Below are 25,945 nucleotides of genomic sequence, written 5' to 3' on the forward strand. Positions count from 1 at the left end.
TGAAATGCCGCCACTCCCCATTCATTTCTATAGGATTTTTAAAGGCGTATTTATCAAAGGGTGAACTTTCACTTATTGATAAGTACACATTTCAAAATCCCATAGAAATGAATTGAGAGCTGCGGAACTTCACTCTTTGATAAATTTACCCCTAGGACTCTGCACTGAAATGCAAGTTATTTTATTTTATCTTTATTGTCACGCTTTCAGCTTCCATAAACAGCTCTATTATTAACCAGTAATTTTGTCAGATACTACTGTTTGTGTTGATAATAGACTGATGCAATGATATAATAAATTATATAATAAAATCCAAGGGTTTGGGAATCTCGTTTTTCTGATGTCAATGCATATGTGGCTGTTATAATGGAATGATTCTTCTAGTCAGGGTTGGATTAGGGTGTGGTAGGCTTGTTAAGCCTGCTACCCCAGGGGCCCCCACACCCCCTCGGGGGCCTCCATGACTTGCTCACTCACCCATTAGGATCTTGGAAATAGAAACAAGACAGATGCTTTCCACCTGGACTACCAGGCCTGGGTTTGTGAAAAGACCACCAAGGCCCAGGCCTAGGGCAGCAAGATTTTAGGGGGCGGCATTCCAACCAACTTCATCCATATTGACTCAGAAGCTCTGGGCTGCTCATGAGATACAATAGTTTATTGAATTTCCCATGTGCCAATTTCCAGTGCTCCTGACCTGCATGTGCACAAATGAAGGGGAGGGGACAGTGGTGACGCAAGCCAGCGGGCCTAGGGGAGCCAGCTATGTTTATACGGCCATGGGTATAGCATTTCACTATTAGAAGGATATTGGTGAAATATCAGCCAGCAACAAAACATTTGGAATTGATGAGCAACCTACTGTACTTAAAACCGCCATAATGTATCACCAACTGCTTACAGATATTATATAAACATCATCAGTATGTTTTGGGGCTATAGGAAAAAACTTTACCAGACACAGGAAGTATATACAAAATCCTTGGACATAGTGCCCTGGCTGTAATCTAAAGGTGGCCATACACAGAGAGATCCGCCAAACTTTGGCCAACGTTGCCAAACGAGCAGATCTTTTCCAATATGCCCACATTGGGGTGGGCGATATCTGGGCTGGTCCCTATTTATATTATGTATATGTATTGCCAAAATAGCATATTTATTAATTATTGAGTTATTGAGTTTAAAAAAATGCTCATATTAGTAACCAAAGGCATATGCGTTTTTTCTTTCAATTACATTCTGTTGCCATTATGCATTTTTTTCACTTGAAAATTTCTGCTATGAATATATAAAAAAGTTAAATGGATTAAATTATCTTTTTATCATGGTGGCAAAAAAAAACTCAATCTAAATGATAACATATCGCCCTTCCTTTATCCATTGTTTTTAAAGGGTTTTCCTAAAATGTAAAGAAACCAGTTTTCTTAGAAGTGGAGAAAAATTGGTATATCGCAAATTAGGCATATCATAAATTCAAATCCGGGAGATCCTTTTTCTTGGAAAATAATTAAAGAAATATATAATCTTCCAGAGAAAGAGAGACTAATTATGAATAATTATCTATAGATTAAACAACGTTTTTAATTAATTGGTAACAAAACAAAGTCAAAATTAAAGAAACACCAGTTTTATGAATCAATATTGCAACTAACAGAAGACCTTAAATTCAATAGTATTCCATTAATATCAACATATCTATTCAATAAATTGTCCAAAGATGCTGATCCACAACTAAATCAAGAGAAAATGGTCTTCTTTTTTGAAATAAATGTTACATCCAAGGATCTCCTGAAATACTTTCAAAATTTTAGGAAATATATAAATTCTGAGGGTTGGCGAGACCAAAAATTTCAGTTTACTCACCTTGGTTATGGATTATTATTTCAGAATTCTCCTGATTCTCAGAAGATTTATTTTTGTCTGAAATGTAATGAGCAGAATGTCGATTTTGTTTTCCATTACATTTGGCTGTGCCGATTTATTAAAAACTTATGGGAGAAAATGTAGTGTTTTATTAAAGACTCAATTGACTCAGATCTTACATTGAGTTTGCAATTTGCATTGTTAGATATGAAAGACTTGTTTCATTTGGTAAATAATATTTCTTCATCTAACTCTCCAGTTGAAATTCTGGATTTCTGCTGGTTAGTAATGGCAGCCACTCGGAAATCTATATCTTTGTGTTGGATTAGAAAGAAGCCCCCAACGAGATGTACTTTCATATTTATATAATTTATGTATTCAAGAAGATATTAGATTCAGACTCGAAGATTTATCTCAAGGAAATAAAATTAAAGCAGATGGTCAATTTATATTGCAACTCTGGATGATATTAAAAAGGAATTTATCATAAACTTATGGGGAAAGTTGACTGAAAAGTCAGTAATATAGAGGCTAAGCCATTCACATAATTGCTGATATATATCTACAAAATAATTCTAACTGGATTCTTAAAACCAATTTGTTGAGCTTTTAATTGAAAGAGGAGAAACAGGTCTAATTGTTTAACATTTCTTGTTTATTGTTTATTTTTCATGTGAAATTTTTGAACATTATTCATATGGAACTGCATAGATATATTTACGTCTGTCAAACAGTCAAGTCAATTAATTTTATTGCAAAAATTCCAAAAAAGGATTTGAATAGGCAAAACAAACTCAAGAGTTGCTTGGGAAATCACAACTTTATTTGAATGTTGAAAATACACTTCCCATTGACTTCTACAGCATCTTTTAGGTTACTAAGTTAATAGAAGCACATTTATTTATAACCAGGAACACAGCATAACTAGTAAGGGCAATGGTACGTCATGAGATTTAACCGCAAGCAATCAATCTTACTGTGTCCCATTGCCCTTAAGGCCACAAAATTTACGAGAATGAAAACAGTAATTTAAATAGAATAATTTCTGTAAAAATAGAACTAGGACTAAACTTGTGCATTATTGCAAGGAGGTTAATGGAGAACTAAAGCTTTACTTAAGAAGTAGGGCAGAAGTGTTATACATATGTTCTGAGCTTCTGTACCAGCCCGAGGCAACCACAGCCCTTTAGCAGGGAAGATCTGTGTCTCCAAATATGCCCCAGTAGCTCCCCATCTTCTTTTCTGCTGATTCACTGAGATTAGGGACCAACTGTATATATAGAATATAAATGTCGCAATATAAGGCAGATTATAGTGTATGGCAGGTCTGAAAATGAGGCTTTTTGCATCAGAATGTAATTATTAGTCCTGTAGCATCACATTTCTGATTAATAATTTGCCAAGACCCCTAAGCTTAGCTTCTCTACAGCTGCTCGGGCACACTGAGCATGTGAGTGTCACTGACACTCATTTCACACATTTATGGCCATATTTATTTTTAGGGTTTAGTTCTCCTTTAATGTCCCTTTAGTACACCAGTAGGCAGAAAATAAAATCAGATGATTTGATATGCTACATGAGCTTATATATTTTGGTACTAACACCTTATCTTTTTGCAACAATTATTCAAAGAAACTTACACAGGAACATTTAAGCAATTTATACAAGTTGAATTGGCAATATTTTTTGTTGTTTGTGGGTACAAATATTGTGAAGCGTTTATTTCACTATAAAAAAACTAAAATAGATAGCAGGGCCCTAGGAAAACTGTCTGGCCACCTTGGTTCTTTCAACCCTGTGTGTGTACATGAATGTGCGTGCACAGCACAATGATGCCATACTGGGCCACGGTGACAATGGGATGAACATGCTGGGTAGGGGAGAGCTGAGCAGGAGAAGGGAAACCGAACACAGACTAGGAGTAGGCAGAGGACCCTTTAACAGGTACCTGCCCAACGCCCCTTATCATAGTGCCCTAGGCAGGTGCCTCTTCTGCCTAGCCCTAGTTTCAGCCCTGATAAATAGTGCCAACTGATAACTCACATCTTTATGAAGTATAAAAACAATAATTTCAGTGACTGTGATGGTAATCAGGTGTTCCATGTCAACCAAGAACAAACTACTGTACATGTCACAAAGTAGCAAATCACCTGCCTATGACACCACATGGAGACTTCTCAAGAACTTGCCTCTACAGCAGTGCATTCAGAAATCCTGAGAGTGATAATAGTTAAGATATACTGTGTAGGCCCCCAATGATGTCTTGCCCTTTTGCCATAGTCATTGCTCTCTGGTTTCTTGTAAAAGCATCAACTCACTGACCAGACAGCTTTGGGGTAGATAATATTGATTTTGTAATCAGAAGAGAAAAAATACCACAATATAGCAGATGTCTTTTACCCATTACATGATTTGTATTTCCAAAATCATGTAATGGCCGAAAGACATTTGTTTCATTTGGTAAAAAAACAATTGTTATACAATTTCTGCTGCTTAGTCACATTTTAGATCTTTTCATATCCAGTGTTGTGGGCTATAGCCAAAAGCAGCTTTTGTTTCAGAGTGTTTATGTTGGAATACTCAGGAAGAAATAACATGTGAAAGCAGGTCTGTGCTTCTGGAAGGTGTGTTTCATCAGGAACTCCAAATCTAGAGATCTTCATCCCTACGTTATCGCTTGTAAATACGGGGAGCTTGTCATTTCCGGTAAGGAACACTGAAAATAAAGCGAACATTGTTTAGATCTCTATATTGTTGACTGCAGGGGGAAACTACTGGGAATAAAACTATAGTAAAAAAAAAAAAACCTGTACAGTATCAATAAACGTTAATGCTTTGGGACAAGCGTCTTATTTTTAACTTTTTCAGATTCTTGATCCCCTAAACATTTTTAACTTTTTCAGATTCTTGATCCCCTAAACATTTTTATATGATGTTTTGTACTTTCAGTAGTTGTTCCCTCCTCAGGTCAACACACTGTAACATACACTTAGAAATATATGTACAGCAGCATCCTATGTATGATTTGTTATTGTTAAATGCCCCTTGTGTGCTCAGTGCTGCAATATTTTTTAAACATCAGAACCATAAAAATTAGCTAATAAATAAATAAATCAAACATGAATAAAATATATAACTATGTACATAGCGAATAGTTTTTGAATTTCAATTCCATGGTCACTAATAAAACTGATCATTAGCCAGAAGCAGAAAAGAAAAACAGGTAGAAGACATACTCAGAAATCCTTTCTTTTTTTCCAGGGACAGTGCATGGAAAACCTTCCAAAACATCTTGATAGTTGGGTGATCAAGCCTGTACTTGCCAAGATAAATTGTAGTCTTTGTAAAGAAAAGGAAAATGTAAATTTTAGCTATTTCATTGTTAACTTTCTCCATATGCGTTTAAGGTTAAACTCCAAGAACAAGCTTTGGAGAGTCAGAAAGCTTTGTTTGCACATACAGATAACGTTAAACAACTGAAGTCTCATCATTACGTGAAAAGAAAACATGAAGAAATAAAATGATAAATAAATAGATGCAGAGCAGTAACTGGTATCCGACTATTGCAGACAGACAGTGAAACAACATTAATCCAAATCTTGGTAATAGATTATATGGCTCTACAGCTCCAGCAACTTACATTTTCAGCTATTTTTGTTCTATATGCATACATGGGTGTCCTCAGAAAACTTTGCAGGGGGGAGGGTGGGGCATAAAGCCATCAATCATAAACATGTATATAATAATACATAATATTGCCCCTATTTGCGGACACCCATGAGCTTTCTGGACCTTTGGGCTGATTCTGCAGAGCTTTCCAAGAAGGGTTTGGGCTTTTGCCACTATTGTATCAAGCAAACTAAAGATAGATAGCTCCTCCATTCAACAGGCTTTGGGTTTGTCCTGCCTAAATTGAGACCATTGGGAGTATAAACTGCTGGTGATAACAAGGACACAGGCACATATACAGGTATGGGACCTATTATCCAGAATGCTAAGGGCCCGGGGTTTCCGGATAACGTATCTTTCCGTAATTTGGATCTACATAATTTAAGGGGCCCATTTACTAAGGGTCAAAGTGAATTTTCTAAAACAAAAACTTTGAATTTCGAAGTAATTTTTGGGTACTTCGACCATCGCATAGGTCAAATTCGACTTTGACTTCGATTCGCATTGAAAATACTTCACAAATTCGACCATTCGAAAATCGAAGTACTGTCTCTTTAAAAAACTTCGACTTTGACACTTGGGGGAACCTCCTATAACCTATATGAGCCGTTGGCTAAGTTTTGAGAAGTTGAAGGGTTTTTCCTTTATTCGATTTCGATTAAATCATACGAAACAAAGGATTTCATTGTACGATTTCAATTAAGCGAAAACAACCTTCGACTTCGACTATCGTACTACACCTATTCGATGGTCGAATTTCAACGTTTTTTCACTTCTAAATTCGACCCTTAATCTGCCCCTAAGTGTACTAGAAAATCAACAAACATTAAATAATCCGAATAGGCAGGTTTTGCTAATAAGGATGAATTATATCTTAGTTTGGATCAAGTACAAGATACTGTTTTATTATTGCAGAGAAAAAGGAAATCATTTTTAAAAATGTGGATTATTTCATTGTAATGAAGTCTATGGGAGACAGCCATTCCGTACTTCGGAGCTTTCTGGATATCGGGTTTCTGGATAATGGATCCAATACCTGTATAAACTATATATCTCTCTATATCTCTCTATATCTCTCTCTCTCTCTCTCTCTCTCTCTCTCTCTCTCTCTCTCTCTCTCTCTCTCTATATATACACTGTATATTTACCATGTATGCAACTTAAACATGCCCAACATGTCCATTGTTAATAAGAAATCCCATAACAGTTAGGTTTTCCTTCTTTTCTGTATTCCACCCAATCAAATATGGGATTTTACAAGAAAAAATAATGCAACTGTTATTCCCTCTAAACACTCTAATCAAGTTATCTCAGTACAGGTACGGGACCTGTTATCCAGAATGTCTGGACCTGGGGTTTCCCGGATAACTGATCTTTCTGTAGTTTGGATCTAAAGTCTAGTTATATAAATAATGTTAACCTTGAATAACCCAATAGGCTAGTTTAATTTCCAGTAAGGGTTAAAGTTTGGCCGCTGTTCATTATGTCTTAATAAATATTTTGTATTTTTTTACTACCTTGACTGATTTTTGGAGGGACTCAGAATTGTTTTGGCCTTTCTCATGAATGTCCATCTATGGACTGGGGTGAACTGTGAGTATACCCTTCCCCTTTTGTTTATTTTTGCTTTATTAAAACTTTATCTAATGGGGTAGTGCCCACACTGGCTTTTTGCCACCTGATCTTTGTTTTGCCAAGGATCAAAGTTTGATTAAAGTACAAAGTACTGTTTTATTACAACAGAGAAAAGGGTAATCTTTTAAAAAAAATTGGATTATTTGGATTAAATGAAGTCTAACGAGATGGCTTTCCATAATTCAGTGTTTTCTTGATAACGAATTTCTGGATAACAGATGCCATACCTGTACTCACTGACTCAGAATTCTTTTATTTTGCCTTTGCCACATGTGTGTTTGTGTGACAGGTACCTTGCGGAATACATCTTTCCCAATAAACAGAAAAAGCTGCACCACCAAGGGTCACCATACCACAAAAGAGACAGACAACTCACAGCAGAATACAAGCTCTGTGCCAGACTCCCCCAAAGATGCTACTGAAAATGCAGAATTGGATTGGAAACCTGCAGATACCACCACCTCTGAAGTCCTATAGACTGATGGATGAAGTGCTGGCCAAACATTTGTTGGCAGTAAGCACAAAATCTTACCCATGGGTATCCACAAAAAAAATTCCAAGGGGGCACAAAGTCCTCAATCATAAATATAAAATCAAACATTAAACCTGTACATAGTATTTATGTGCCAAGTTTCTATGAAATCAGTTTATTGGCAAAGCCCATAAAGTCACACACAACGTACATAATTGTATAACTGGGGGACTGTTTAAGTAGAGAGTATAAATCACAAAAATGTGCTTTACTATACATAACACAATAATAGGTAAAAGTCTTATTGGTTTAAACATTTGACTGACTGGAAGCAAACAGTCACTTATGTAGGTATCCAAACTGGGACAAATAATAAAGCCCACTATATGGATTATATGAGAGCGCTTATATAGAAGACTGGCCAGCAATTATATATATATTTTATATATATATATATATATATATATATATATATATATATATATATATATATATATATATATATATATATATATATATATTATGGCTTATAAATGTGTAGATTGACAGACATATTGGGATAGTTTAGAAGCAGGATGGGAAAACAGGTACAGAGCTGCCAATCAATGGGAAGAGCCAGAACATAAAAGACTTTATGGGAAGTGATATACCACAGTATCAGAGCTGTCACCACTGCAGAAGTGCTGGAAGACAATGTGGTGTGCCCAGCACGCCAAATAAATTTGGAGGTATATTTATCAAAAAGTGAAGTTAGAGATCTAATTTCTATCGCATTTTGAAAGGCATATTTATCAAAGGGTGAATTCACTTTCACCTATTGATAAAACACTTTTAAATTTAATTCCCATAGAAATAAATGGAGAGTGGCGTAATTTCACTGTAGTGGACCATGGAGATCTCTGTGATGACTGGGGGGGATGGGAAAATCGAGTAACTCTCAAACAATGTGGGAGAGTTGATAACTCTGTGTAGACAAAGCCAGTAAGATTGCTGAAAAATGGACAATAATCACTCAGTTAACACCAGGCATGCCAGTATAATCATGGTAAAAATGGCCAATGATCACTCCATTAACTCCAGACATGCCAATAACATCAATGAAGAAATGGATAGATTGAAAGCATTACCTCATCTACACTTACACAGGCATAATATCAACACTAAAGTTCTTTCCTGCTGCTCCCAAGCTCTTTGCCACCCTCTAACTGGCTCATGTGAAAAATCCAATATGGCCGTGCATTTCACACCATCATGGATTTTCCTCCTCAGAGCAGCCAGGGAGCTGAGAAGAACAGAAGATAAATGGGGACATTTAAATATCAACCCAGAACAGAGGGCTGTGAGAAGAACATCTAAGAGGGACATTTGGGAGGTATTCAAGATTGTGTGGGGGGGGGGTATGTGTCTCCCTTACCCTTATTTGTGGATGCAAATTTGTGCATGCTATTTGCATGCTATACTGACTATATACAAGAGTTAGGTATATTTATTATGTAGTAGGAGTCAGATTCATCTTTTACTGCTCATCTAGTTCTTTTTCTGTTGTTCTATCTTGTTAAACATACCAATTTATTAATTAAGATTACATAGTCTCACCTGATTTAAGACAGATAAACATTAGGGACAAGATGAAAATCATATTGAGTCAAGGTGCATTGGTTTTCTAAGATGAATTTTTCTCCCTCTTTTGGAACACATCACCAAGGGTGACATATTTTGTGTGTAGTATGCCAGTTTAATACAGAACATATAGATATATAGATGTGATATGTCAGCCTATTATATAGCATATTATATCCTGTTTCTAGAGGAAACCAGAGTACCGAGAACATACAACCTCTTTGCAGAAAGAGTCCTTAAACAATAGACAGCAATTATTTTCACTGCTTAATGTTAAACTTGCATATTCTATGGTTTATTAGAGTTCGCAAAGCAAACCTTTTCAAAAGTGTTCCAGTCATAATTTGCAGTCCCAGCAACAACAGTCCTCAGCTCGTCTGGCTGAAAGAATGAAATGATATCTTTATCGCAGACCTTGTAAAATCCCCTCTTGAACTCCTCAAATGATTCTGTCACAGACGTGTTGAATATGTAGTCAATACACTTGCTAACGTACTCTTTCCTTAACAAAGCAAAAACAAATATTAGATATTATTAGACAAACCTCAAGTCATTTTGCAGACAAAGAAAGTCACACCACAGCCAGATTAGAAACATCATCCATTGCAAATAACACATCAAAAGATTGTGCAAACCCACAGTAACAGCCCATAGTAGTGGAGTATTAATGCTTCTTTTGAGGTTCAGATGTTTACAGTACTATTTTCACCTGCAGTAGCCTGAAAACAGGAAGATCTCATATCATAATTTGGAATACCCCCTTTTGAAAACATCTACTAAAACATGCAGCTGTGCAGATTGCTACCCTTGCATTGGGTGCTAAAAAGCTCCCTGGTATGGCTCTGCATATCTGTGATACATCTCCATTTCATTTCAGGCTATATCAGATATGCTGCAGCTTTCTTTATCCGTTGCTTACAATTGTAATGCCAGATGTTTCTATTTACACAGCTGAAATAAAAAGGAAATAACGTAGTTCCATACAATCAACTAAATGTGTTTGCACATAAATGTTTCCTTATTGTAGCTTTAATTAAGCTATGAATGATACATCAGCATTATTTAGTATGCTGTGTTGTTACTCAATGCATTTTATTTGTAGTGGGTGTCACTTCGAAATTAGATCTCAATGAAAGAAAAAAAAAACATAATGCAGCACAGTAATCAAGAAGGGCAGTCTGTGGCATGACTTGACACACAGCAGTATTTGCAGTGATAAGAAACGTGTTTTATTCCAGTTTACTTTGCATGCTATGTACAATTTAGGTTTCATCCACATAAATATATATGACAGCAACTGCAAGTTTTGCTTGGACCATGCCTTTTTTCAGCTGACAGTAATAAGACAGTATTTTTGTATACATACTTATTTAAATTGTTGACCTGTACAGATCCTCCATTGGGTATCAAGTCAGTGGATTTATTTTCCCAGGAAAACTGCAGCACAAAGGTGTACAGAAGATGCAATTACACTTTTGTAACAAATATCATTAGTATATAAAATGTGCAAGTGTGATTGAAATAAGGTGTAATTACAAAAAATCACTTTCATAATTTTCATATTATTCGTTATTATTTATTAATTAATAAAAAGTTTAGTGAAAAATCAGGAAATCTATAGTGCTGCCATAGATTCTGTGGTTACAGGTATGGTATCTGTGCCATGCCATATGTTTAATGGTGACACAAGTTGCAGCTAGACTGGCACAGAATGGGTTAACATGATTAATAAAAACTAGAATTCTTTAGACAAAAAAGTGCATTTAGCTTTTTAGTCTAGGTGAAAGGGCACAAAGATAAAGATAGATAGCCACATAAATCCATCTTACTTTCACCTGAGCGGGCCCCCACAAAAAATCTTTGGGAGGGCCCAGCATGCACCTCCTCCCTTGACCAGGCAGGCAGCTAACTTTATAGTTGCTGGGGAGGAGAGAATTGCCATATAGCAAACCCTGTGGTTTTGTTGGGCACTCCACGGGAAGAGCTATATTTCTGGGTGGGGATATTACCTGGCCAGGGCCATATCTATCATATAGGCACCAGTGGGCCCGTGACAGCTGTAGGGGGAGCCAATGGGTAACTAAAGGTGGCCATACACGGGCAGATAAAGCTGCCGATATTGGTCATTTGGACCGATGTGACAGCTTATCTGCCCGTGTATGGGGGCTTCCGACGGGTCTTCCCGATCGATATCTGGCCATGATATCAATTGGGAAGCTTGGATTTTTACCCGACCGACCCGTCGGAGCCGCATGCCGCATCGTAATTCGATCGTTCGGCCATCTTGGAGTCTATGGCCACCTTTAATAGTAAATAGAAAAATCCATAGATTTCCACTCAATCCAAAAGAATAACTGAAATGAGCAGACATTGGAATGGCCTTGGAGAGCTGCCTTTTTTGTCCTTTGGAGTATCCAGAACAGGGAGACTAATAATCACAGTTTCAAACCAATTGGAATTTTACATAAATCAATATTCTGAACCACAATATGTACTGTGTATTACTATACACTGTATTAATTATTGTTTGCACCTTACTTGCCTCTATCTCAAGGATTTATATTTATATATAGGAGTTATATTTACTATTCTTATGACAATACAGACAAATCTAAATACAGACATCAAAATGCACCTTTGCTTCAGAAGAAATCAGGATATATTCTGTTTTTAGATTTCACTTATGAAACATTGTCATAATTTCCAGAGCTATCTGGATGAGGGTGAAAAAAACATATATCACAATTTGTATCCAGATTTCCCATAGGACTACAACAGAGCTTTCACAAGATAAAACATGAGGAACCCATTTATCAAGCTCCCTTGTGGTATAAGACACACAAAAAACAGGTCAAATTTAGCATCCATAAAAAAGACACACAGAAAAGATATGTGCCATACTAATTAGTGCTGTGAGATTTGGGTTGAATACCTTAATGTTCTAGATGTTCTTAAAACTATATCTGAATACAGGTATGGGATCCGTTATCCATAAACCCGTTATACAGAAAGCTCAGAATTATGGAAAAGTCGTCTCCCATAGACTCCATTATAATCAAATAATCCAGATTTTTAAAATTGATTTCTTTTTTCACTGTAATAATAAAACAGTAGCTTGTACTTGACCCCAACTAAAATATAATTAATCCTTATTGTAGGCAAAACCAGCCTATTGGATTTATTTAATGTTTACATGATTTTCTAGTAGACTTAAGGTATGAAGGTCCAAATTATCCCAAGCATTCTGGATAACAGGTCCCATACCTGTACTTGATACAGGGGCAGATTTATTTAGGGTCGAATATCGAGGGTTAATTAACCCTCGATATTTGACTGCCGAAGGTAAATCCTTCGACTTCGAATATTGAAGTCGAAGGATTTACCGCAATTAGTTAGATCGAACGATCGAAAGAAAAATCGTTCGATCGAACGATTACATCCTTCGAATCGACAATTCGAAGGATTTTAATCCATCGATCGAACGATTTTTTTACGACCAAAAAAAGCTTAGAAAGCCTATGGGGACCTTCCCCATAGGCTAACATTGCACCTCAGTAGGTTTTACTTATCGAAGTAGGGGGTCGAACTATTGAATGGTTGAATAGTTGAACGATTTATAGTTTGAATCGTTCGATTCAAAGTCGTAGTCGTAGGTCGAAGTAGCCAATTCGATGGTCGAAGTAGCCAAAAAAACATTCGAAATTCGAAGTTTTTTTTATTCTATTCCTTCACTCGAACTAAGTAAATGTGCCCCCACAGTGTTTTCATATACCTGTAACACTAACCTTGACCATTTGTTGGATCTCTAAGGGCATACACTATTGATAAGGAAGTGCAAGGTGCGACTTTATTGGTTCAGACGAGTCTCATAATTACTGTTTTCAGTGTTCATAAAGCCTACAGTTCTGTTACAATATTGTGCCTGAACACAACTGATTTTCAGCCTGAATAGCCAGCCCACCCATAGCGTGACTCATGCAGTTGCATTTACAGTATAGCAAAATACAAATATCTAGCTGCATGGTCAAAATGTTGCAGTGCACAAAAATATGCTGCAATGCTGGGAGAAGAGTGAAAGAATAGGAGAGATTATTTTTCAACTGAGCGTTAAAACTTTATAAGGCTTTGCATGTGAAATCCCTTTATTACAGTACCTCTTAATATAAAGCATTGTTATTATCATACTTACACAAAAATACAATTCCATACTCTCTGCACTGTCAGCATCTAGTAAATCTTGCATGCCCCTAAATATTAGACAACAAACAGAATTACAACAAGGTTTTATTAGCAAAAATGTATTGCTTATCAAGTATAAGAAGAAAGTTCAGCCTACCAGTCACTGTCTCAATGTGACATTGCTGGGCCCTCCTGAAAAGAAATCTTTTGAGGGACCCAGCACACGCAATTCATCCTGGCAGGAAGTACACTAGTGCATATTCCCTATTCAGTTGAGGATATGATAATGCTAAAGTGCCTAATGTAGCTTTATATGGCTAGCTGGCACACTTGATTAACTTTACCAAGTTTCAACCAATTTATGAATCAATTTGAAGAACTATATTTTCAACAGTTGGAATTATGCTAGTTCCTTTTGGTAGATGTTTGTGTTTATAAAGCTAACCCCACTTACCTCCCCATGGTTGGCTGTATCTCTTTTAAATCTTCCAGAGTTGCCTTTTTATCCAAAAGCTTTTTAAACAGTGCCAATGGAAAGGGAAGATAAATAACTGTCTGGTTATAGACTGCCAGGCCACATATCACGCCAAAGTAAAAATACTTTTTCTTTTCCACTAATGGCTGAAATAGAGGAAATGGAAAATCAAGTTACTACAAACATAAGGTACAGATGTGCTTTACATTTTCAACATATTGAAAATTATCAAAAATGTTAATGTCACATTGTATTTGATGGTGAAACACACAGGGTCAATTACATATACAAATCATATTCATTACTTGAGTCAACATGTGCTCTTTTCATTTCTGTATAGATGCACTTCCTTATATTGTTGCATTCTTTTGTGGAAACCCTGGAACTACCACCACCTCCAAACCCAGCAGTACCTCAAGGGTTTACAAAGTGACTTATGTCATTGACCACAGTACAGATGCTATAAAGAAGAATCTTGTGAACATGTCACTCTTTCACTGAAAGTCAGAAATTATTCCAGCCAGAATATTTTCACTGCAATTGATGTGATTCAAGTCGAAGTGCAAAAACAATGGTATCAACTAATGCATCAGTCACATTTGCATCAAGTGCATCTCCCCCCATGGCTAATGCTATCACGCTGAAATCTTGGGGGGGAAACACTGCATTGAGCTGTCAACCATATATTGCCTGCCCCACCTCTATGCCTGAGCCTGTGGAGCAGGCTGTTACTCTCACATTCAGTTCAGCAGTTACTAGATGTCACTGCAAACCTCAGAGTCCCTCTCTTTCCTCACGCTCTATAATTGTGTGGGGAACTGAACATGGACATTAGGTCTCCTATTCTGGCACCTATACAATATTTTGTGGTAATACACAAGTTGCCTTAAAAACAGTTGCCACAAAATGGCTCCTGCCTGCTGGCTATTTGGTTTATCGTTTAATTCCAAGACTGAAGGAAACAACTATATACTGTAAGTAAAGTTTATTTTGCTCAAACTAACATTATAGAAAGGATTTGTAATTATTTCTTAGGGTGACAGGTCCCCTTTAAGATGGTGGCCCCCGTGGGCTCCAGACACTCACATCTGACAGTTCCAATGTTTCAGATATCAATGTATAGAAATACAAGGTTATCATTGTACATCAACTTACAGTACTTGGGAACCATCTGGGTAACAATGGATCAGAACAACTGAACATTCCATAATCAGGATTAACCATACTCTCTAACAGAACCAGGAAAAACTCTTTCTTGACTGTAACAGGATCCCGCGTACTTTCACCTTGAAATTCAACCTAAGACCAGAGGAAAAATTAGATGAGTGAACAGAATTGCTTATTAGATGTTAAGTTATCCAGAAAGCTCCATGTATTACACATGAACAACCTAACTTTGTCTCATCATTTAAAAGTCTGATATACACTATACCAGTAAGTCCTTCTTCAGGTTTGGGTCTTCCACAATACTCAGCTTATGCAATGCATCTTCTACCAGATGGTCAAGTCTTAATACGAGATGTAAAAAGGGTATATCTGGAAGGTCGCTCCTTCCCTGCAGTCTGTTCTGTACAAGTTGTTTCTGTGCCTGAAGTATTACAGTCTGGAGAAATATAAACTTCATACTAGTCAAAAATTATTTTTTTGTTTTGATCTGCTTAAAGGACCAGTAACATCAAAAAATGAAATTGTTTTAAAGAAATAAATATATAATGCAGTGTTGAGCTGCACTAGTAAAACTACTGTGTTTGCTTCAGAAACACTACTATTGTTTATATAAATAAGCTACTGTGTAGCCATGGGGGCAGCCATTCAAAAGAGAAAAGGCTCAAGTTACACAGCAGATAGCAGATAAGCTCAGTAGAACATAATGTTATCTATTATCCACTAATTATCCTGTGCCATATAGCCTGTTTTCAATTTCCACTATTGCTACTCAGCAGCTTGTTTATATGAACTATAGTAGTGTTTCTGAAGCAAACAGATCACTTTTACCAGTTCAGGGCAACACTGCATTATATTTTCATTACTTCAAAACACTTTTTTTGGTGTTACTGTTCTTTTAATGTGGAACACAATACACATTTTATTTTTTTCATCAGTGTTCTTCCCTTTCCCTCTTAGTTACTGCTAATGATAATCTTTTTTTTTTGCATTGTTATGCTGTTATGTATTTTGTGGATTAGTTTATTTTGATAAATAAAAATGTATTTAAAAAATCAGTAATGCATAGCAATCATTATCTAACAACATTTTGTGACTTGCCCAGAAAATGGAAGTGTACTCATGATACTACTGAGATTACCCACCGCAGAATACTCTGGAGATCATTACATATTTTTAAAATGCAAAATTTGTAGCACAACTTGTTTGTTATATGTATTTCATATAGTTGAAATTTGGTGGAGTGTAGAAAAGTTTCAGGGCAACCACATTCTAATTTTAATCCAGTATTTTGCATAAGTAAACCATATGGAAATGTATTCACATGTCCTCTTTGGGTATGATGGATTTCAGTGTGCTTAGGGTGCATTTAAAATAAATATTTGGCAACTGTTTTATATCATATTGGAAGCTTGATATAACAGGGATAAGAGAAGCGTGACATAAAATAAATCCAGTATTTCTGATAATAAATAATAGATCATACATAATAGATAATAGCATCAGAAAAATACTTGGGGGACAGAACAAATACACAGGTAAGAACAAGAAGGGGGGAATGAAGGAGGGCTATACAGTTTTGCTGATTTCAAAGGAAGGGAAAATCAGAACATAAAACTCAAGCAAGGGCTTAACTCAAGCAAGGGCTTTATACTTGGAGGATGGTAACCAGTCAACCAAATGGCTAGGGGAATACACAAAAAGGATCAGTTAACTAGCCGTATGTATATACAGTATGTATTGTAAAAATTAAATTACGCACTTGGGTGCTGCAAGATGGGTCCAAATGCATAAGGAAAGGTACGACAGATACAGTATTAGTTCTTTTTTATAGGTAGATGATCTCTGTATCCATACACCAAATAGACACATTCAACTTCAACATATCTTGACCACATATCAAGAATGTAACCTGAATGTAACCTAATACTACCATTTCGAAGTTGTAAATTAGGCAACGAGTTAATTAGACATACAGATTATTCTACAGTAATTTACATGTATACCAGTAAAGGTTTTATTCAGGAGTTTACACACTCAGGATGAACATAATGAAACTCTAACCATCCACACTTACATTTCTTTTCTGCATTGAATCAAAATCAAGTACTTGCACCTTAGTGGGGAAATTAAAGACAAATGGAAAACGGCAATATATAGCAGGAAAGGCCTTTTCATCAGGCTCCTGTAAAAAACAGAAAATGACAGTGACAGATAAACTAAAGACTATAGTGGCTCGTTTCATGAAAACATCTGTCTTATATTACAAAAACAAAACAACTAACCCTGAATATTGAAAACGTGTGTCAACAGATTGAAAGTATAATGAGAGAAAGAAAAATATTCCAAATTAAGAATAAAAAATATCTGCACTGTAAGTGCATTTTAATGTCATATTGTTTAAAAGACAGTTAATACTTTACAAATTTTAAAGAGGATTTCCTTAAAACTGTCCTGCTCTAAACTTTCATGATTCATTAGTGAGAAGCCTGCTTACTAACACTATGTCAATTAAATTCTTATTATATCATTACAACCCTAGGCTCTAGCATTAGGGTGCATCAATCAAGATCAATTATTTTAATACGGGTATGGGACTATGTTATTTAGAATATTTGGAACCAGAGGTTTTCCAGATAACAGGACTTCTACTAGAAAACATTGAATAAACCCAGTAGGCTGGTTAAAATGTAACCTTTGTTAATTTATGATAAACTGCTTACTATATTCACTGTTAACACAAGTGTAATACGATAAAACACAACATGAGATAAATCAACCAAGGACACCCTTTAGGGTAATGTCACACCTGGAGATTCGGGGAGATTTAGTCGCCCGGTGACTAATCACCTCTTCTTTAGGGCAAATAATCTCCCCGAACGGCTTCCCCTGTCTTCCACCTGCTATAATAAAAAAACGCCTGCGGCATAGCACTCGCGGCACTTCGTTTTCCTAAGTCGCCCGAAGTCTCCTCGTGAGGTTACTTTTGGTCGTGCCATGCCGCAGGCGTTTTTTCATTATAGCAGGCGGAAGACAGGGGAAGCCATTCGGCCCCAAAGAAGAGGCGATTAGTCACCGGGCGACTTAATCTCCCCGAATCTCCAGGTGTGACACCCTTAAAAATCTACTCACAGGCTGAGACTGCCATAGACGCCAATTGTTAACGTCGGAAGGAAGCCAAATCAGTGGGCAAAGTTCATTCATGCAGAATGTGTTTATGGGTACGATGCAATTGCTCTTCAGGTTAGCCTGTAAAACAAAAAAGAAACACATAAAAAAAATTTTTTTAAATGTTTTTGCTCAAAACAATGTGCATGGTCACTATAACAGAATGATTTTGTAAATGATTTGCTTACATTTAGAAAATGTCATATGCTTTCATATTTCACAATACACGTGGACCTTCTTATGATTCACCAGAAAAAGTGTTAGTGTTCCTTTGTACATTTTATATCAAAACATAACAACCTGATTACAAAGGAACAGTTGAGGCAATAAGATGACATAAAATGGCATAATTGTTGCTGTAGATGTAGGACCAATGATTGTGACTGCTTTTCCACTATACAGACCACAATCACTGTAAGTATTATGAAATACTGTATGTTCCTTACATTGATGGCACACTTGAGAGTTTTCAGGCTGAAACTGTTGGAAGTTTCACTTTTAAGTCAGTCTAAAGGGGCATTTTCAGGCTCTGTGCAACTAAAAAGTGGTTATATTGTTGTACAAAATAATATGAACATACATTCCCCCAACAAAATTTCCCTCTCACGTCAATGGGAAGCCCTTAAAAGGATACTATTATTTGGAAATGCCATTTTTTAATTACAACAATAATACATAACATATTAGATTAATATTTATTATAGTACTTCCCTTTCCCCTTATCTGTATATAAAATATCATAATTAAAATACATATTGTCAAATGATCACCAATTGACTTTATTATATATATATATATATATATATATATATATATATATATATATATATATATATCTCTTTGGGCATACCTCACAACTGTCCCTTTTTCAGAGGGACAGTCCCTCTTTTGACAGCTCAACCTGCAGTCCCTCATTTGTACTGGAAAGTCCCTATTTTCTCTGCACTGATCAGCCAGAAAAAGAAACAAAGTTTCTCACTTAATTGGCATTTAGCAGAGAGCACAGAACAGCTAACAGGTGCACTTTGTAACAATTTTGAGACACAAAAGATTAGATAAGGAGAAATATTTTCAAACTTTTCATAACCTGCCAAATTTTGTAAAATTAACATGGTAATTAGGGGGTGTGGCCACAGAAAGGGGCATGCTCAAAAAATGTCGCTGTTCTACGTGCGAAAACATTTTTTGTCCCTCTTTTTACTTCCAAAATGTTGGGAGGTATGCTTTGAGGGTAGCTTTTCATGCCATTGGTTTAAAGTGGTCATACATGTGTTCAACATCTAACCACTACATTTTGAGTTATTTAAATATTGAAAATCTGTCTATTGTTTAAACAAAACAAAAAAATCGTGGTCTTCATTATACGCGTTACCAAACACAGAAGTAAAATCTAAACACCACTTTGTATGTATGTATTACTTTATTTATACATATATGCAGGCATTGCATACATACTTTTAGGGACAGGTATGGGATATGTTATTCGGAAACCTGTTATCCAGAAAGCTCCGATTTACGGAAAGGCAGTCTCCCATAGACAATCAAACAATCCAAATTTTAAAAAATGATTTCCTTTTTCTCTGTAATAATAAACAGTACCTTGTACTTGATCCCAACTAAGATATAATTAAACCTTATTGGAAGCAGAACCAGCCTATTGGGTTTATTTATGTGCTTTTCTAGTACACTTAAGCTATGAAGATCCAAATTAGGAAAAAATCCGTTATCCGGAAAACCCCACGTCCCAAACTTTCTAAATAACAGGTCTCATACCTGTATCACTTTACTTTATGGTTTTACAGAGCAATTGAATGGAAGGAGGAAAAGTGGTTTCATGAAGCTATGCATTTATCAGGGATACATTTTCTAATTTATGAACCATGGCTGAGGACTTTCATGATTCATAGACTTGCATCGTGTGAAAATGAACATAATGCTTTTACTTTTTCCCCCAACTTCACAAATTTTTATGAAACAATTAAATTCTACTGCAGGGATCCCCAACCTTTTGAACCCGTGAGCAACATTCAGAAGTAAAAGGAGTTGGGGAGCAACACTAGCATGAAAAATATTCTTTGGGGTGCCAAATAAGTGCTGTGGTTGTACATTTGGTTGCCCCTATGTTGATTGTCAACCTTCATTGAGGCTCTGTTTGGCAGTGCACCTGGTTTTTATACAACCAAAACTTGCCTCCAAGCCTGGAATTCAAAAATAATCTCCTGCTTTGAGGCCACTGAGAGCAACATCCAAGGGGTCGGAGAGCAACATGTTGCTCACGAGCTACTGGTTGGGGATCACTGTTCTACTGCATTAGCTAAGGCACACTCTCTGCTAAAAAGATGTGCAGGGAACTGCTTCCATAAATGCTATGGTGTATGTGATAAATAGGGTTAACACCCGTCCTGTTTTCACTAGGATTTCAGAAGGGCTTTCCAGGTGAAAACTGCCTGTTAGGGCTTTAAAATGAATGGTGCTGCAATCAGCTAATTGGTGATCGCTACATCATAACCGCAGCCCTGACATCAAGGGCACACCCCAAAACCGTCACCCACCCCCAATGTCCCCAGAACAGCCCCCTGCCTGGTTTGCCTTTTGTCAATAGGTGTGGAAGCTAAAGACAGATCTCTGTCTGTTAATTGGTTCATGTGACCACGTATGGTTTGTTTGGTTTATTTGTGTGCACTTGAATCCTAGGATCCCATGGGTTGGCCCTTATTTTTTAAAATGGCAATTTTATATATATATATATATAATTATAAAAATAGTTTATTTACATGAAGTAGGGTTTTACATATGAACTGTTTCATACAATATTAAAACCTCATAGATAGGTTAACTGTCCCATGAATATGTAAATTTGAGAGGAAAAGTAACAAGAATTCTTTGGAGCAGAACGATTACCCACACACTATACAGAAACTAACCTTGTAGAGCTTCTTTAGCATCTGTAGGAGATCTTTAGTGCCAGGTTCTGCTTGAATGCCTTTTATTGATAACATCACAGCGGTTTTAAGTAACTGGATTTGCTTTGTCATGGAGGTTGCTTGCAAGCATGACCACAATGTCCCTGATTAATTGAAATAAATATTTTTATTCTTGCATATTGCATGATGATATTAGGTTTACCTAAGTAAAATATACATTTTTCATCACAACCTTAGCTTTCTGAATGTGTCCGTGTTACTTATTTAACATGAAACAGTATAGGGCTCTAAATACCGAAATAAAAATTAAATTTACTATTTTTCAGAATATAGGAATATACTGGTATATACTGTATGGCAGAACCATATTTTATGTATTTATATATGTATCGGTATATGGAGTGTTCTAACTTGTACAGGTCAAAAACTAAAGCAGTTTACCACAGGGAAACATTTATTTTTTGAAAGTACACATTCTAGCAAATTCAACATGTGTAAATATGTCTTCTTGCTGCAGACTACCAAACTACAATGGAAATGCAAATCAATCACTCAATAAAATACTAAAGTAATTACACTTTTACTCACAAGTCAATGAAATACTTATGTTTCTTTTGGTTTGATAGCAATAATTTACACTATTACAAAAATTATGTTGTCTTTTAACTTCGGGATTATTGCTCCACACCATGGAGAACTATATAGACATAGACTTTTACTAGTGGAAAAATTGTAATAAAATGGTACTGTAGTGGCTGGTTTGATATTATGCTATTTTGCCACCTTCTACCCATGTGCACTTATGGTACAATAATTGATTAGAACAAGCATTTTCCAATCTTTCTTCATTTATTGTGCATTTACTAGTGATGAGCGAATCTGTCCTGCTTCAATTTTCTGAAAATTTTGCAAAACACATTGAAGTCAATAGACATTTTTTTTAATGTGCATGACTTTTTTTTTCTCTCTCCAAATACATTCAGTCAATGGGAATTTTTTGTCTCTGTGACTTTTTTGTCCAAATGCATGAAAATCAATGGACGTTTTCTCTCAAGTTTTTTCTTGATTGAATGCAATTTGTCTCTGTAAATTTTTTGTTCTGGCAAATTTTTACACAGCAAATTTTTGCCTCAGTTTTGCATAAAAAATTGCTGATGGTGGAATTTCACTGTGAATTCATGCCTGGCGAAAAAATATGCTCATTACTAATATTTACCCCAAAAAAAGTGTTTTGTAGACTTTTTGGATTCTGTTTTCACAGTATTTGGTTATGTTAACAGGGTCGGACTGGGCTGTTGGGACATTGGGGAAAAACCCAGTGGGCCCCCGCCTCTAGTCGACCCCGCCCAGATCCGCACCCTGGTTTTCAAAAAAGCGGCGCGAATGTGGGCAGCGAGGGTTTGCTGGATGGGAGACCCTGAGGCAGCAGCCCCCAGGGTCAGGAGGGGGGCCCTGAGGTAGAAGCCCCGGAGGGCCCCGAGAGCCCCAGTCTGACCCTGTGTGTTAGACATACTGTATATCCAAGAATATATAGAATAGACTCTCACTTAACAGGCCTTTAGACTATATCTGCAAGGTGTGTAATCCACACACACCTTGACACCAGCAAAACTCAAAAGCATCTTAACATACAATTTAATTAATTAATTCAATTAATATATCAAGGCATATTTACTATCGGTCGAATATCGAGGGTTTATTAACCCTCGATATTCGACCATTGAAGTTAAATCCTTCGAATGTGCCCCATCATGTTCAGTTTGTGCTGCATACAAGTTGTGAATTCTGTGAAAAAAAACATTGTATTGTGGGTTAAAAAAATGGCAGGTCGTGTCCATTTTCATTCTTTGCACATTGTATTTGCATAAGTAAATTAGTTCAATAATATTTAACATGGCATTATTAACTGCTTGCCTAGCTATTTACCTAATATCTTCAAAGAACTTTCACCCATGTTGTTGATAGCCTTTGCAAGTGGAACTGTCAATGACAAACAGATGCTTGGGTCATGTAGCAAGGGACATTCTGGAAGTAAGAGGAATACAGCAAATGCCTCAAAATGCAAAGGAAGAGACTCAAGCTCTGGAATGAGGTCATTCCTAATGGAGGAACAAATCTGCAAATCAAACAGGACAAAAAGGAAATTAGCCAGAGTTCTCTGCATTTCCGAACATCTTTTCTATACACTCTACACAAATATCTTGTAAATAATACTATGCTTTCTTTAACTGTGTAAACTTGTCTAAGAAGAATATGATTTCTACAGTATGTAACTCAGTTTAAATGAGTGAGGCGCACTCCGATATCCATCCAACCCCCCACTTCCTGCCATGCCCATGTTCCGACCCACCCACCCCGAATCTGCCCACATCCTGCCTGACTTGTGTTCCTTCCTCGCCAGTAAGAGAGTGGCTGGGAAGGAGTAGGTTTTCTTATTAGATATATAAAAAGCAGACCCCACAGTGCAGGCCACCCTGGGACTGCGGGGTCTGCTTCCTCTATAGTTACACCACTGGCTCCCTTGTACTACTGGGTTCTGTGCCTTGCAGTATTTTTAATTTAGGGAGCTGGGTTCAGAGAACATAATGCATGTTCTTGAGCAGGGCAGTCCAACAAAATCTTTGTCATATGGCTTTATAGTCCAACTAAAATATTATTAATATAAATTAATACAAATCTACTTACAATATCAGAAATCCTCCTATCTTTGTTTAACTCTGTAAATACATTTGATGCAGCCACAAGGTCAACTATTGAAGAAACTGAAGAAGTGGTGGAAGACCTGAAAATATTACAAAGTAATGAGATTAGGCTATGCACACTAATGGATTCAGTTTCACAAAAATATGCTGCATTTGTCTAATTAAACCTGTGGAAAGATTCCTGCAGCAGACATATAAAGTATATAAACTGAAAAGTATACAAAAATCGAATATGACAATTGAAATCAGACAAACACATGGTGACATATTAGAGTGAGTTTAGATGCATGTAGAAAGCTTGTTTGTGTTTTTTTCATATGGTGATCTTTTCAAATAGCAGGACTTTGAACACCTGCTGTCTAGAAGTAATGTCTTATACTCACCTGTGGTTTATAAAACCAGCTGTTACGGAAGCAGATGAAGAAAACATTCTGCATATTTCCCTGAAAAACAAAACAATTAATAATTTAACATGCGTGTGTACTGCAGTTCCCAGACTGAAAGAAAGATAGAAAGAGGCTGGCTCCACTTCTTGCATGTTGTAGTAAAGGTGTAGTAAATGGTTATGATTGACCCATGTGACCATAGACAGGTTGTTCCGTTTAAGCCAAAAGGGCTGGTAATAGCGAAAATACATTGAGAATGTAGAAAGTGTCAGCTCTGAACCTCTTACAATGCATGCACCATTTACCGTTTCGCTATATAGTATTCTTCACTTCCAGTATGTGCTTTCATCCACTTTTTAACTATCGGAATGTCAAGTCGAAGAATGGGTTTAAAAGTGTCGCTTAATAAAATTCTTTCAGTGGTCTAAAAAAATAAAAAACAAAATATTCCATTAACGAAATACTGGTGCTGGTCACTAATCAGGTGAAAATTTATAGATAAAATACAATTTTACAAACTTTTTTCTGATTCCATTCCAGTTTTTTTTAGAGACTTCAAAAGAGTTCATGTGATAATGATAAACAGTTCCAAAGAAAATTCACTGGCACACAGGTACAGCTAGCAGGGTAAACCCTTGCTAATTTATTAAATGGTTTGCAGCATGCAACGTTTCGGGGTAACCCCCTTTATCAAGCATACAGACACATTATTTCTTTGGATCCGTCATTTCAAGGTGGGACGCCGATTCCGCCATTGCTGTGCACCAGGGATTATCTTCAATTGAAGGCCAGGGTGTGCGAGAGCAACTCGCTAATAATGATAAACAGTGACATACGTTTTTTTCATTGAATTGTATATGGCTCTACGGGCAGGGGTGTAACTACAGAGGAAGCAGACCCTGCGGCTGCATGGGGGCCCAGGAGGTATAGGGGGCCCCATGAGGCCTTAATTAATGAGCCATTTTAATATATAGGCAAATATATAGGTAAAATAATATATAGGTAAAGCAGGAAACCTTTGGATTTTTTGGGGGCTCTAAAATGAATTAACATCTAGTTATGCCACTGTCTACGGAACAATCTGAAATTAAATAAGGCGATACATTTTCTCATCTAATTAAATCTGGCCTATAATATCTGACAACCCAGACTTTGATATGATAATATATGGAGTCTATTTGCTCTTCTTTTGTGCTAAAAAAATCAAATGAGATAATGATGGGATACTTTTTTTGTATTATGTGGGTACTGTAAATCTGATGATAAGTGTGTTTCAATGAAAAAGATCAGATGTTACCGCACCGCACGTCTGCGGTTAATATGCTGATTAACAATTTTGTGTAGTAATTATACTGGCACATCTGTGGCTAATATGCTGGCTATTCATTTTCGGTAGAAATTATATTGGCTTGTTTTGTTAAAATGGTTGTGGTATTTAGAGGTGCATTCACAAAGTTCATGTAACAAAACAAAGCAGATTTTTATTGTTTATGCTGTACTCTCCATTTAACCACCCCACCTTCGTTATACAATTATGTAAGTTGTAAGAGCCTTTGGCAATAAATTTGTTTCCTACAAGCTTTTCACCTTCTTATTGTATACAGGTTAAGCCTTAGAAAAAACATGTGTTTTTTGCTATATGACTTTAGCCCAAAACATTTTTTTTGTGAATGCATTTTTCCTCCAAA

The 25,945-nt window shown here is 36.4% G+C and overlaps 1 protein-coding gene across 6 annotated transcripts in view; it reads right to left on the reverse strand.

The window, feature by feature from the left end:
- Positions 1 to 2,497: 2,497 nt before the first annotated feature.
- Positions 2,498 to 25,945, reverse strand: part of herc6.S (HECT and RLD domain containing E3 ubiquitin protein ligase family member 6 S homeolog) — a 53,796-nt gene continuing 30,348 nt past the window's right edge. For 4 of the 6 annotated variants that reach the window (XM_018236955.2, XM_018236963.2, XM_018236947.2 and 1 more), the window contains exons 9-23: positions 24,563 to 24,681; positions 24,255 to 24,314; positions 23,855 to 23,951; positions 23,096 to 23,285; positions 21,170 to 21,312; positions 18,210 to 18,326; positions 17,155 to 17,262; positions 15,346 to 15,516; positions 15,069 to 15,212; positions 13,893 to 14,059; positions 13,449 to 13,506; positions 10,626 to 10,696; positions 9,578 to 9,761; positions 5,100 to 5,202; positions 2,498 to 4,579 (exon numbers count right to left, since the gene is read on the reverse strand). In XM_018236955.2, coding sequence (XP_018092444.1) covers positions 4,368 to 4,579; positions 5,100 to 5,202; positions 9,578 to 9,761; positions 10,626 to 10,696; positions 13,449 to 13,506; positions 13,893 to 14,059; positions 15,069 to 15,212; positions 15,346 to 15,516; positions 17,155 to 17,262; positions 18,210 to 18,326; positions 21,170 to 21,312; positions 23,096 to 23,285; positions 23,855 to 23,951; positions 24,255 to 24,314; positions 24,563 to 24,681 — 1,944 coding nt within the window. In that variant the 3' untranslated portion in view covers positions 2,498 to 4,367. Of the gene's footprint in view, positions 4,580 to 5,099; positions 5,203 to 9,577; positions 9,762 to 10,625; positions 10,697 to 11,894; positions 11,973 to 13,448; positions 13,507 to 13,892; positions 14,060 to 15,068; positions 15,213 to 15,345; positions 15,517 to 17,154; positions 17,263 to 18,209; positions 18,327 to 21,169; positions 21,313 to 23,095; positions 23,286 to 23,854; positions 23,952 to 24,254; positions 24,315 to 24,562; positions 24,682 to 25,945 lie in introns of those variants that run through there. The other 2 variants (XR_005964911.1, XR_001933222.2) reach the window with 2 other exon arrangements.

This window comes from Xenopus laevis, chromosome 1S, assembly GCF_017654675.1.
Source record: "Xenopus laevis strain J_2021 chromosome 1S, Xenopus_laevis_v10.1, whole genome shotgun sequence".
Classification (NCBI taxonomy): Eukaryota; Metazoa; Chordata; class Amphibia; order Anura; family Pipidae; genus Xenopus; species Xenopus laevis.